Source organism: Protopterus annectens, chromosome 8.part0, assembly GCF_019279795.1.
Source record: "Protopterus annectens isolate FY-2018-M chromosome 8.part0, PAN1.0, whole genome shotgun sequence".
NCBI classification, from domain to species: Eukaryota; Metazoa; Chordata; order Ceratodontiformes; family Protopteridae; genus Protopterus; species Protopterus annectens.
This window is the reverse complement of record NC_056741.1, coordinates 1,636,662,267-1,636,677,237: the sequence shown is the minus strand read 5'-3', so window position 1 is coordinate 1,636,677,237 and position 14,971 is coordinate 1,636,662,267. Positions and strand designations below refer to the sequence as shown.

The 14,971-nt window shown below is 43.8% G+C and overlaps 1 protein-coding gene across 1 annotated transcript in view; it reads right to left on the bottom strand.

Annotated features, from left to right (window-relative positions):
• The window catches only part of LOC122808522 (protein Aster-B-like), a 1,382,984-nt gene that overhangs the window by 98,085 nt on the left and 1,269,928 nt on the right, over positions 1 to 14,971 (bottom strand). Inside the window, exon 18 of the mRNA XM_044079476.1 lies at positions 14,124 to 14,244. Within this exon, the coding sequence (XP_043935411.1) occupies positions 14,124 to 14,244 (121 nt within the window). The remainder of the gene's footprint in view (positions 1 to 14,123; positions 14,245 to 14,971) is intronic.

Sequence of the window (14,971 nt, the reverse complement as noted above, 5' to 3'; positions counted from 1 at the left end):
CCCAACACCCTCGCCCAATGGTTGCTAGAATTTATAAACTCAAATGCTATGGCATATCTGGCCACCACACCCACAAGAGGGGAAAACATATTGGACCTGATCATCACCAACATGGGGACTCTATGTTCCACACCAGAGGTATACCCCTCATTGGTAAGGTCGGACCATACATTTATCTCACTGGAGATCCATATCCTGTCCACACTCCCATCCTAGGTAATCTTGGTGAAGAACTTCTCAAAAGCAAATGTCACACTTCTCAAAACCGAGGTGGTATCCTTCAAAGACCCTGGGACAGTGGTAAATACGGCTCAGACCGCTGAATCCTTTACAAACGCATTCTATGGACACCTACTGGAATGCATGGATCGTGCTATCCCACATAAAAACAAGACTCACTCCTCCAAAGGCAGGGGACCTGTCTGGTGGACCCGGCCATAAATAAGCTATACAATGAATGGAGGAGGCTACTACGTGATAGAGCACAATCCCAAAAAGGGAAGGTATCTCTGATCAGTACTAGCAAGAAGCTACAATCACTCATGAATTCATCTAAGGCCCGCTTCGAAAGGAAAATTGCACCAGACACTAAGGACAATCACAAGGCTTTCTTTAGTTATATCAGGAACCTGGGTGGCAACTCCCAGATATGCTGTGAGTTACTGCAAAATGACGAAACATACACTGAACCCACAGACATTGCCAACATCCTGGCAAACAGGTTCAGTGCAAATGTCTCCCCCCATCCCCCCCAAAGAGCAAATGTCCATCCCAAGAGAGTGCAGCCTCCCTGACATCACAGATGAACAGGTGAGAGCTGCCCACTCCAAAGCAGACAACACAGCATCAATGGGACCGGACGGTGTCCCGGCCTGCGTCTTACACGAGCTTCATGAAGAATGTAACCCGCACATTAAGTCACTGTTCAATATCAGACTTACTACAGGATATGTACCCAAGGAATGGTGTACAGCAACAGAGGTCCCGCTCCACAAAGGTGGCGCCACAACGGACCCCGGACACTATCGCCCTATAAGCCTAACTAGCCTGGTCTGCAAAGCTATGGAGCGTATCGTCATGGAACTCATACACAAAGACATCGGGAACCTACAGACACTGGATCCTACCAAATTTGGCTTTGTTGAGGGCAGATCTTGCCTCTTGAACCTGGTTGACTTCTTTAAACAGTTACCAGGTCCATAGACGTAGGGAAGGTAGTCCACATAGCCTACCTGGACCTCGCAAAACCCTTCGACACAATACCCCACTTGGGCATCATAAATAAGCTCACCAGCTTAGACACATATGTCACAAGATGAATTGCTAACTGGATCAGGGAGAGCACCCACATGGTCAGTATTGCAGGTGCCATGTCTGGCTCTACACCAGTTACACGTGGCATCCTACACGGCTCAATCCTGGGACCTCTCTTGTTCAGTATATATTTCTCTGATGTACAGGCTAACCCAGGAGGAATATGGCTGACTAAGTTTGCAGATGACTGCAAACTGGGGTGCCATAATCGACTCTCCAGCTGTCACAAGCATCCTCCAAAAGGGTCTCACAGAGATGGATAAATGGTGCCAGAGCCATGGCCTACAGCTAAATTCCATTAAATGCATAGTCATCCCCTTTGGAAATAATGAATTGCCCACACATTACCACATAGGTGGTAATCTATTAAGTACAGAAGAAGTTATTAGGGATTTGGGGACCCGAGTAGATAGTAATCTCGCCTTTGACAATCACGTTGCCAAAGTGGTTAGAAAGACCTTCTATATAGCCCACCTTATCCCAAAAGGTTTCACATCTAGATCAAGTGAGGTAATTGTGCCCCTATACTATATATGTACCTCACCAAGTGGATCTAGGGACTCACACAGATGCCCTGCGCAGTTCGGCTAAAGTAACTCCAGCTCTACTCAGTCACTTACCACCTACTCGGATGCGATCTTTGCCTGATGTTTAAAGCCATGTCCAACCCAGAATTAATGGACATGCTCCACCTCAGGGTATCCGAATCCCTTAGAGCTACATGCTCCAGGGACTTAAACCTCAGCACAGATATTAATAGGACATGCTGGAGGGACAGATTCATATCCCAGAGGCCCCCCTCACTCTGGAATGAGATCCTAGTCCAGCATAGGCAGAGCCCCTCACTGACCCTCTACAGGAGAACTCTTGACAAGTGGATGGGTGATCGTATGTTTACCCCTGGGATCTCTTCTGGGCCCCTGCTAGACAGAGGCACAATAAACTAAACATAAAAGGGCTATCGTGTGTGACCTACTATTCACAGGCACAGTCTACTAACCTAACAGGGTTGCGAAAGCCAAACACACTCTGGCTAGGCTTATAAATGCCCTAGGGCAGATAGCCTAGTATCAACCTATGAACCTATGATAATGTTCGGAGTGCACATTGTTTATTGATGATACTGATTGCAGGTTTTTTATCTTCTTTGCTTTCCCACTTTCTATGAACAACCTAAGTATCTGCAGAACATATATAATTATGACAGGGTTCCAATATATTATATATGTGTCTGTTGTCATATAACCGTGTGCACAAGTCGGATTGGTGAATAGTGAGAGGTTCCTGGGTTAACACATGCAACTGCCGGATATGTGTGGCCCACTGCTGTACTCAGACATGGCCTAAGTGTGAGAGCATGCCCAGTTTGGCCTTTAAGTGTTTTGCTGCCTGACATTTGTCTCATTTATTCAAGTGTGTGAGCATGCCCAGTGTGACCTTTCAGTATGTTGCTGTCTGAAGTCCACTACATTTGCTAATGTGTGTGAACATGACCAATATTAACATTTATACTATATGTGTGTTGAAAATCAGATTCTATTTTTACTGCAGGGCTCACCTTTGTGTCATAACTCGACAGGGATTATGCTGTGCCTGCAGGGTTGCCATGAGATACTTTGCATAGACTTATCAACATTTCTTCATACAGGCTGACCAGTGAAATACTGTCATGGTTTAGTGGTTCAGTACTATGACTACAGTGCACAGTATCCTGGGTTTGAGGCCTGTCACTGCTTTATATTTTCATACTGAGCAGACCAGACTGCTTAAGGGCCAGTAGAGCAAATATGAGCATGTTGGCTTTTGTTCAGCTATGCCCAACTTTGACCAAGCTTGTCCAACATTGCTCAACATTAACCAACATTGCTGAACGTTGCCCAATATTGCTCAACATTGACCAAAGTTGTGCTAGTTAGTGTGTGCAATTTTGTTTACATATACTAAATAGTGGTAAAAGCTGTTTAGCACTGCTTTATATTGCTTAACACATGGCAATCATGCCTCAGGTGGTGCTGCAGGACTGCCTATGTCAGATGCACATACTACACTCCCTATACATGTTTGAAAACAGGTAGTGTCAAGTTAGGCATCCCTTTTACTATATGTGCGAGTCAGAGAGAGGTATCATTTCCAGGGTTCCTACTGAGCCAGTGTATGTGCTATGCATTGCCTCTTTGCCAAGGCCAAAGCATACTGGGCACGCCTCCTTCTGCCTACTGGGGCAGGCTCAGGTTGTTGTTCCTCCGAGTCACGCTCTGCCTGTGATGGCCTTGGCAATGGTGGGGGGCTGTTTGGCCCGGGCCTATGCTGCTCCTGCTGCAGCTGTTTTCGCAGGATCATATTATGTAGCATAGCACATACCATGACAATTTGGGTACATGTAGTTGGTGAGTACTGCAAGGCTCCACCAGATGTGTCCAGGCACCGGAACCATGACTTGTGCAGCCCAAACACATGCTCGATTGCATTTCATGTTTGTGCGTGTGCCTCATTATGGCGTTCCTCTTCAGGTGTGTGTGCGTTTCTGATGGGTGTCATTAGCCACGGCTCCAGTGCATAGCCAGCATCCCCCACTAGGTGACCATGAGGGATGTCCCCATAGGCAGATGTCTGGTACAGCTATGTCAGATGCCAGATATGGGAATCATGGTAGCTTCCAGGGAAGCCAGTACACCCATTCAGTATTATGCCCTGGGCATCACACATGACCTGGCAGTTGATGGAGGGGAAGCCCTTGCGGTTAAAGTAGACTCTACCCCGCTCACCGGCTGGTGCTTTGATGCGTATGTGCGTGCATTCTATTGCACCCACTACCTCAGGGTATTCCGCTATTTGCTGGAAAAGACGCATATTGTTGGCCAATACCTCACGGGAAATGGGGAAATATACATGATCACCGACATGTTCCGACATGGCATCCAGGAACTGGTGCAGTACCCTGGATGCTGACGCCTGTGATATCCCCATCATATCACCAGTTGGTCTCTGGGAGGTACCTGTTGCTAATATTCTTAGGCCAACACACACCTTGGTTTCCACAGGGATGGGTTCCCCTCTGTTGGTTCTGTGTGTGAGGCATGGCCTGCACAGCTCAACATTTTGCTGCATGAAGTCTCTGTCCACTCTATAGCGCTCCACTATCTCCAGCTTATGTAGCCCCTGATAGGTTATCCTGGGCCTGTACACTCTTCTCTGTCTCCTCACTGGGGGTTGTCCAGCAGCATTCGCATTGTCACCACCCTCAGCATGTTGCATATGTCGCCTTATAACGGCAATGGCAGCCCCTAACATTTTTTGTCTCAGTAAAGCTTTTTAAGTTTTCACTTCTCCTACTTTACTGCAGTGTTTCTGAGGAAAACATGGTGGAAAGTTGTTTACAGAGTTTTAAGTGCTGGGATGGGCTGGGCTAGTGTACTGCCTGTGTAATTGCCGGATTCTGATTGTTTTCACCTGCTAGCTCTGCTAGTACTCCCTGGTTAACTTCCTACTATTTGTTGTGCTTCATTTTCCCTTTCTGTTTCCTCAGGGGGGCAGCGCCGCACACACAAGTGCAAACACGCTCACACCAGCTCACACGCGTGCACACATGCTTACACGGACTAAAACTTGCTTATTCTTGCCAAAACGCATGCACACAGGCGTATACACACTTACACACATTTCAACAACCTTAGACATGCTTACTCCAGCTTATATGTGCGCACACAGGTGCACACACGCGCACACAGTCTTACTCGGATATACAGGCGCGCACCCGCATGCAAACACGTTGCAAGCACTTCAACAAGAAACTTTAGTGCTATCCACGGCATACACCTTCAATTTCTTGCCTTTAGCTAGGGTACCTGGTGACACATGTCTTCCAGTGATGAGTAAATGACAGCAAACACATGCCACTCTGCTCCAATGAGCTTCACTTCTTTCATACATACCCCCCTCGTGATGTCACCTATCTTCTACTCTGATACTCCCCTTATCCTGCTCCTACACTCCACTGACTGTGCTCATTTGTTATGTAAACTTGGGATTCACTATCCTTACCCTCATTTGCATAGGATTGCCTACTAATGCTTGGTTACATCTCTTAGACTGAGCTTCCCCCCTTAGCAACCTCTACTTGGTAGCCATGTTCTCTTCAGCCTGCCATTGGAATTACAATAAAATCCATATTTGTGGATTTTAATTATTGGTTTTCTGGTTTTTAGAGCACAGCACATTTGCACTGTGCTGTGCTATGCTTAAACTTCAGAGATCGGGTTAAAAAAATTATTTTATTTTCATTTTGCATCGGTGAACATTGCCAACGGCTGTATTTTTGGCCACTGGCATGCTTCCTAAACTGGATGCATCCTTTTTTTGGAGCTGTCACGGCTCCGTTTTGCTATTTGCAGAACAGTACTCAGTTGTCAACGGAGTACATTTCTGCAAATAACACTACTCTTACTCGGACAGGTTCGGGTTTCCTGGATCGCAAATTTACCTCATTTGCATAGCTTTCACCTGCAGTTGAGGCAATTTGCATATCCTAGCCCTGTCCGTGTAAGAGTCATTTTAGGAGCTCTCTTGCACGCCCCTACCGGCTGTTCCTGGATCGCTCGGCGGACATGCTGGCTGCATGGAGTCTTACTCTACTCTTAGACTCCATGCAAGCCTTCCTGAATCCGGCCCAAGGTCCTGTCTGCTTGAGTTGGTTATAGCTCAGGTGGATGTAAAAGATCCCATGTCAACCTTTCAAAAAGAGTAGGGGAAATTCCCCGATACCCTGGCTAAATCTCCTCTAGTATTATAAATATTGGTTCCCTATTAGAAGACCGAAGACGCATTCTTTCAAATGCGTCTCGGTCGAACTCAAAAGCCTGAAATGGCAAAATATCGAAGTGGCTTTTAAGCGAATTCTTTCCCTGGGAAAGAATTTGCTTGGCCGCTTTGATACTTTGCCATTTTCGGCACTGTAGTGCGGTCTTGGAGTTGGCATATTTAAGTAGGGGGGGTGTGGGGGGGGGGGCGAAGCCTTCCACTTAATGTACTGTTTAAAGTGTTTTATTTTATTTATTTATTTTTTTTGTTGGAACAGCCAATTGTTTTCCCTAGGAAAACAATCGTTGTTCTGAGAGTTTGAAATTGTAAGCTTTCGCTTACATAGGGTCGATTAATCACCATTCGCTTTTTTAAGCATTTGGTGATCTAATACAGACCCTAAATATCATCTCGCATCTCCCCTGAAAAGAGGCGACTAGCATAATGGGATGAACCTTGTCAACAAAGGATAAATAAGTATACAAATAAATAAGAATACAAATACGACAGTCATTACCATGGTTCTTTAATAATGTTTTGCTTTCCATTTCAGTAGAAAGGTTAAAATTGGAACATTCTAAAATAATGTCAGAAGGTGTAAGAGCAAACTTCAAATTCTTGCAAAATATTTCTTATTGGTAATTAAGCAAGCCGGGCGGCCGCGGTGGTGCAGCGGTTAGCATTGCCACCTCATAGCTAGAGGTTCTCCGGTTCGATCCTCGGCTGGGGTGCCTTCTGTGCGGAGTCTGCATGTCCTCCCTGTGGTCTTGTGGGTTTTCTCTGGGTGCTCCAGTTTCCTCCCACATCCCAAAGACATGCTGCAGGTGGACTGGACACTCTAAATTGGCCCTAGGCATGAGTGCGTGCATGTGTGTGCCTTCTGTGGAAGGTTGGGCACTGGGCTGGCAACTCGACACCATAAAACTCCACTGCAAATCATTAGCAGACCAGTGATCCACTGTGGCGACCCCCTAACCAGGAAAAGCAAGAAGAAGGTAATTAAGTAAGCTAAGAGGAAACTGAAAAGAATGAAAATACCTGAAGGGGCACACAGTTTGAAAAGGGTGATCCATACAGATGTCCTTCCATATCACCGTTGCAATGTTCTTTGGTACTTACATATTATCACAACCAGATTTCCAGGGTTGCATTATTCGGTATGTTTGGCCGGAAATATTTAAGTTAACCTGAAAAGGGGTTTTTGAAGTAGTAACTATTACTCTGTCACATTGTGTGTGAGGCAGGAAGACGAATAACGGTCGCATTTTATATTCCTCGGGGTTGTACTTTTCCGACATAACTTACTTTGACATCTAATAAACCTGTGTGCCGCTTCAGTCTTCCTTATACAATGTCATGTTTGTTGACTTTCTTAATGTATGGCAACTTCTGATTATCTTTAGTTATGTAACTGTGAGTATTGGGTTGATCCTGTGTTTTACAGATCACAATATTTTACCATTGGAATGGCAATGCTTTTAAAGCCTTTCAGTGCACTTCGTAAGATGTATGCAATTGCATGTCATGCGTCTTAGAAACTGTTGCTTTGATGACTTTTTTAACAGCTGTTGGCCTCTTCATAGCAAGGGATGTTTTAGGGGCATATTCTGCCTTTTTATTAGTAGGCAGTGAGATTCGGTATTTTACATTTGTATTTGGATCGTGTGATATTTTAATTTACGACATTTCTGCTTGTACTTCTCACTGAATGTAGTCTATTTTGCTTACAGTAGTAATGTAGTAAATAACACTTTGTAACTGTAATATTAATTTTATTTATTCACTTTTCTGCATACTTCCTGTTTGTGTAAACAGTTCTGCTTGCAAGCTGTATCCTAAGGATTTACAAAAAAGTAAAAAATAAACAGGTCTTTCTTCACAGGACTCAGAAGCAGCAGGCATGTTTAGTGGATATTTTAGTAAGTTAGGTCAGGAAAGGATGCTACCCACAAAGAGGAAGTTTGCCACTACTCCTCTTCCATTGTCCTAAACAATGTGAGGGAATAGTAATTAGGACTTTACACAACCTTTTTCAGGTTAACAGACAGTTTCCGGAAAACATTGCAAATTATAACTAATTATGCAACGCAGGAAATCTGGTTGCGATAATACATAAGTACCTTTCCTTCACCTGAGGGATCTTCTGCCAAGGATAGCCCAGCATCAGATATACCAAAGCCTTTGGCTCTTATAGGCACCGTACATCACACGTATGCTCCCTGCGCAAGACATAGGTAACATATGGATGCAAATATTCAGGATATCTTTGCCACCAGTCTGAACGTCCTTCTTCTGTGCTGTTTACCAAACTATTTTTTCAGATAAGTGCCTCATTGGGGTTTCTTCTCTTCCTTTTCTGTTTGTTATTGTGTTCATGTCATTCAGAAGGGGAAAATGTCAGTGTGGGAGGCAGAATGCCCATAAAGACTGTCATGACCAGTGTCTTTTTTGACTGGGTACTTCTCACAATTATATGCAGTGTTCTATCTGCCAGGCATTTGTGCCTAAGACCCTATGTAGTCACCAACCTCTTTAGCCAAGTTGTTGGGTTCAGCGTGCTATGGTGGAATTCTCCCATCATGAGGGCCAGCCTTCTGCCAAGAAAAAGGCCAAACTAGTCAGGCCTGATCCAGCTGCTGTCCAGACCCCCCCCCCGGATGTCTCTCTAGAGGCTGGTGAAAGCCCTGAAGACTGTCTAGTGCTTGTTTCAGATTCCTCTATTCCTCTCCCAAGACCCCGTCAGAGGCTGGCATGGATCTGGATTTTTGCACTTCAAACGTCTGTACCTGACGTTGAGGTGAAACCATAGCTGATAATGTCCGAAGGACTGAGGGAGATTTCTAAGATTTTAGTGAGGGAGGAGAGTCCTACAACTATAATAGAACCAGTTCAGGGGTCTGACCCTCTAAGGGAGTTTTGAGCAGACATTCCACAGGAAAAGAAAAGACAAAGCATATTTCCCCTTTTGTGAAGGATCCCCAGTATGAATGGCAGGATGTCAGTCACAGTTTATTTAATGCTTTGATGGCCCTGAAGCCAACTCAAGGGGTCTCTGTTCCTGCTCCCCCCATTCTTCCACTCTATTCAAGAGGCCTAGGAAATTGGATTCCTTAGATGAGGATCTGGACTCAGGGAAAGAATCCCTAGCTTATTCTTCCCAAATCCCTTCCACCTTGGACTACGATTCAGAGAAGGAGGATTCCTTAAGTCCAGATTCCCCTATGGAAGTGCTCTCCTTTGGGGATACCATTTTCCACATGATGGAATACTTTAAGTGGGATTGTTCCCAGGTCTCTTTTATTTTAAAAAGTTATTATGAACGCCTACAGATGGAGTCTCCCAAACCTTCTGCTGTTCATCCTGTTCTGGCTGCCCTTTTAGATACCTTTTTTACAGCTGTTGTAGCCCCTGACTCTGCCTCTTGCACAAAAAAGCCAGATAGGTTCTATAAGGTACCTGAGGAGTGCAAATTTCTTTTTAAATGCTTTTCTGCTGACCCTTCTGCAGTGTCAATCTCTTCTGACAAGCCATCCAAGCTGTTGCCCTCCACCAAGTTGCTACCTTCTGATAAGGACAGTAGGGCCACGGAAAGTTTGGGTAAGAAAGTTTAACTGCTGATACCTTGTCCTTTAGGGCCATTAACTACCAGAATCATATGACCGATTATGTTTTGGCTCTCCTTTCTCAGGTTTCTAACCACCTGGACTCTGTGGGGAAGGCTTCATCCTGTTCCCTACTGGGCTCCACTTCACAAGTTGCTCACCATGCCATCAAATGCAGCTATGCTGCCTTTGATTTAGTTATGAGACGTTATTCTTGGTTTTGTCTTCAGGCTTTGCCTGATGACATCAAGGCCAAACTTTTGGATGCATCTTTGGATAACAAAAGTCTTTTAGGATCTGCAGCTGCTGACCTTTTCAACTGCTGACCTTTTCAAATCCATCCAGGAGAAGGGCAAAGCCTTGCAGGAGCTGAAACATATTTTTGTTTCTCCTATTCCTGAGTTTCAGAGAAAGTATCCTTCCAAGTTTGCCTTTGTTCATAGGCAATCCTCCTCCTAAGGGTAAGAAGGGTTCTATGTGTGTTCTTCCTGCCTCCCAAAAACATTCTTTTCAGGAAAAGCCTTGTTCTATTTGATGGCATTCCTCAACCTCCATGGGGACAGCTTTCTCATTTATCAGAGGGTCTTCACTCTGATTTGGATCAGGGTAGCATTCAAGCCAAGGCTCCCACCCAAGTAGGGAAGGGTTTTTATTCTAGACTATTTTTATTCCCAAGAAAGGAGGGTACACTGAGACCAATTTTGGATTTTTCCCTGATAAAAAACTTTCTCAAGATTCCTTCCTTTTCGGATGTTATTTCTTTAGACATTGTTCCCTCATCCTCTTCTTCAGGCCTATCTGGTGTCTCTGAATCTCAAGGATGCATACATTCCCAACCCCAGTCATCTTCTTTTCAAAAAATGTTTTACAATTCTCTGTCTCTTTCTTGCATTTTCAGTTCACTTCTTTGCCCTTTGGCTGGTCTACTGGCCCAAGGGTATTCACCAAATGCCTCACTCCTGTCATTGCTTTTTTGCAGGCCTTGAGATATTCAGACATTTCTCTATCTGGGCATTCTGCTTATTCAAGCTCCTCCTCCCCCCAGCAGTTGGCATCAGGATATCTGGTTCTCCCAGAAGTCTGCTTCAGGATTTCCAGTTTACTACTTGCGTATTACACAGTCTGGAGTTCACCATAAACCTCCAGAAATCAGTTCTGACACCTTCCCAGGATCATATCTTCCTCAGATGAAGGCTTCCGATGGTTCCCATGTTGGCATCAATTCCTGCCCTCAAGGCAATAACCTTTTTTCCAATCCCCTCTTCCTCTGGCATCAGTCATGAACAAAGAATTTCTCAGGATGTTGGGGTTCATGGCTTTCACCATTCCCATTCTCCCTCTCACCATGCTCCATATGAGGAAACTTCAGTTGTACCTCAAACTGGTGTGGCTTCAGTACTGCCACCTCCAGGGTTCCCAGTGCCTTTTCTTCCCTGTCTCAAGCTCAAGCTTCAGTGGTGGATTTAGCAACTCTCTATCTGGGGCTACTTTTCAAGCTCCAGTTTCTACTCTGCAGCTTTATACAGATGTCTCAACAATGGGTGGGATGCCTCCTATGCCCCCTTGAAGGTTCAGGGCCTCTGGTCTCCTCATCAGGTCAGACCACATCAACATAAAAGAAATGAGGGCTCTGGCTGTGCAGGCTTTTCATTTCCTGTTTCATCCCAGACCCCTCAAAGTTTTCAGAGACAATACCACAGTGATGTGTTACAGCAACAAGCAAGGGGGCACGAGGTCCTATTTTCTTTGTAGATTACCTCTTCAGGTCTTGGATCTAGCTATCCAGTATCAAGTGGCTCTTCAGGTGGTTTACATTCTCTCAGAGCACAATCTAGTGGTAGACTATTTGAGCAGGTCCAGCACACAACCTCACGAATGGATGCTTCACAGAGACTTGTTCTTCGCCATTGTCCTTTGGTGCAGTATTCCTCAGGTAGATATTTTCACCTCCCCTCTGAACACACAGATTCCTCTAATCTGTTCCAGAGTCCCAAGTTCTCTGGCTTGGAAAATTAACACCCTGTCTTTAACTTTGAAGGGTTTGTTCCTGTATGCTCCCCTTCATCCTCTGTTGCAATGAGCTCTGCACAAGATTAGACAGGACTTTCCCAAAATCTTGCCGGTGACTCCAGTTTGGCCCAGACAGCATGGTTTCCCCCTTCTTTCCTCACTTAGCCAGTGGCAATCACCACAAGTTACCTCATAGGGTGGATCTTCTCACACAAGACAAGGGATTTCTTGTCCATCCTCATCTGGCCACTGTTCAACTGACACTCTGGACGATGGGATTTTGATCCCTTTTAGGCACCTCTTGTCTGAGGACCTGATCCGGGTTCTGCAGGTGACCAGGAAACCCACTACCAACAAATCCTATATTTCCAAATTAAAGTGATTTTCTGTTTGGCATCTCTGTTGCCATCAGGATCCCCCACCTGTAGTGGTAGCTTTGGTTCTCTTTCATTTGTGTGGTCTGCTCCATGCTGGGTTGGAATACTCTTCAGTTAATGCTCACCTGTCAGCAACGTCTGCTTGTCTGCCCTTGATTCCTCCTCTGGCCTGTAGATTTGAGGTCAAGCAATTTCTTAAAGACGTCTTTCATATTAGGCCTCCCAGGAAGCCTATTCTGCTGTCCTGGGACCTCTATTTTGTACTTGAAAAACTAACCCAGGCTCCTTTTGAGCCTGCTTCTTCAGCTTCCTTACAACATTGTACTTGGAAGACTGTTCTTCTTTTGGATCTCACTTCAGCCAAGACATTGTCTGAACTTCAGGCTCTCATGGCGATTCCTCCTTTTTTTAGTTTTTCACAGAGACAGGGTGTCTCATTGTATTACTTCTTTTATGCCCAGTGTGGTCAATAAGCTGTCCCTTATTCAGTCTATTCATCTTCCTTCCTTTTTTCCTTCTCCACAGTCTACCAGTGAAAAGGTTCTTCCCAACTTGGATTTCTAGACAGCTCAGATATTATTTGGATAAAACTAAAGTTATTCACAAATCTGAACAGCTTTTTATTTCCTTTCATCCCAGGACTTTGGGTTTGGTTGTTTTTAAGTAAAACATCTCCTAGATCTCTAAGGCCATTTCTTTTTTTTTTTTTTAATCTTATCAAGGAAAATGTCTTTCCTACTCTGTAAAGGCAGATTCTTCTAGGGCATTTGCCTTCTCTGGTGCCTTTTCAAGGGTCTGGATACCAATTCCATCCTTGGCTGCTACTTGGTCTTTTGTTCATACTTACACTAAGCATTACAATTGCATTTTATTTTCAGGGCCATAGCAGGCTTTATCAGAGTTATTCTGAATGGGTTTGTAGAGGGTTCCACCATGCCATCCTCCTCCCAGGCTTCATCTTGAAGCTCTTGTACTCTGCACTAGGTGAAGAATACTGCAACAGTGATAATGGAAGGACATAGTACAGTTGTATAAAATCTTACCATAATGATACATGTCCTTTTCTTCACTGTTGCAGTATTTACTCCCTCCCTCTCCCATCTCTTGCCCTATGTTCTATTTCCCTCTTGGCTGAGGAGCCCTTCTTTCTTTTTCCTTCTGGATACACATGTTCTTCTTTGTCCTTATGGATATTTTGTTCCTCCTGGGGCTTTTTCAGTTCTGATTGTTTGTGGATGTACATCACCTTTATGCCTTACGTCTTGCATGGCTAGCATACATGTGATACACAGTGCCTATATAACAGCTGAAGGCTTTCACATACTAGCCAAATGTTGGCCTGTCCTTAACAGGAGATTTTGTTAGTGAAGAATAATGCTGCAACAGTGATGACAAGGACATATACTGTCATGATAAGACTTTAAACATTTGTACTTTATCTGTAGACAAACTACTACCAGCTACATAACTGTAGCTTAAACAAGGTTATAAATTAGTTACATTTCTTACAAAACAATAATTTAGTCATTTGCATGTGTTGTTGTGAGAAACTGAAAAAACAAGTAACAAATGTAAGTAGTGAATAACACAACTAAATCTAAAAGGAACTCTCAGGTATACAACTATTTGACTATGCACTCTTCTGAAATATTTTCTGATTTAGTGGACAAGTAAGTCCAACTATAAGATCAAGCAGTAAAGCATAGATTCTTGAAAGAATGACTATCCCTCACAGCCTCTTACAATATGCAGACATGGCTAGCAGAGTTCCAACTGGGGAAGTCTATGTAAATACAAGAAGGGCTTTGAAATCTGTAGACCATTCCATGCTGCTAACCAGCTTTAATGAATCTAAATTAGATGATGGTCCAGTAAAGCAGATAATGGTTCAGAACTGTGTATTCTAAAACGTGCTGCACTGACTTCGCTGAATATTTCCAACAACACAGCATGTCTACAGCTGTTTTTAACATTGTTATAAGAAAACACAAGTAACATCGTCTATGAATAATGAAGGTCATACCTGATCTAGAAGCAGCACAGAAGACTTGATTACTTCTCTCCATTTCTTTACCTCTGTGTCATGATATTTTTGTTGGGACTCTAACAACTGAGCCCATGCCATTTGTGACTGTGGTAGTTTGCTGGTTAAAAAAAAAAAAAAAAAAGTAACAGGATTAATCAAGAGCAGTACCATACATAAATAAGAGTCTGCTGAACATTACCGAATGGCCTTTTTTGTAACACATGGCATCATAACAGAAGATGCTATAGATAGATAATATGTTGTTAGGTCACCAGTTCTAAAGACATTTTTCGTCTTATTTATTATTTGGTCAGTGAATAGATTAATTTATTTAGTTATTACATTTGTTAACCAGGTAATGTCCGATTGGACCACGGGCCTGTTTTCAGCAGAGACCCAGGGAGAAAAGTTCCACAGTAGTACAGAACAATACAAACATTAAAACAAGACAGGCAATAGTACAATACAGTCAGTAGAAATATAGGCAGTAGTATAATATAAGCAATAGTACAATGCAAGTACAGGGGGTCTTTTATGTACTAAAACAAATTAAGACAGCAGAAGGTAGATAATCATCCTGGAGAGTGACAAGAGCACAGCCAATGACAAGTAAGATGTTCCTTTAGGAGTGATCTGAACTGATTGTGGATAGGGTTTTTTGCTATTGTCCCTGGAAGAGTGTTCCAGAGTTTGGCTATTTTATGTGAATACAGGGAGTCGCCATGATAGCTGTGGGAGTTGGAAACCTTTAGTAAATGTTAGAAGATCTGAGTACTCTAAGATTAGTACTAGGTTGGAGTAAGTAGGAGATAACAGGTCAGTCGCTGGGATGATGGATTATTTTG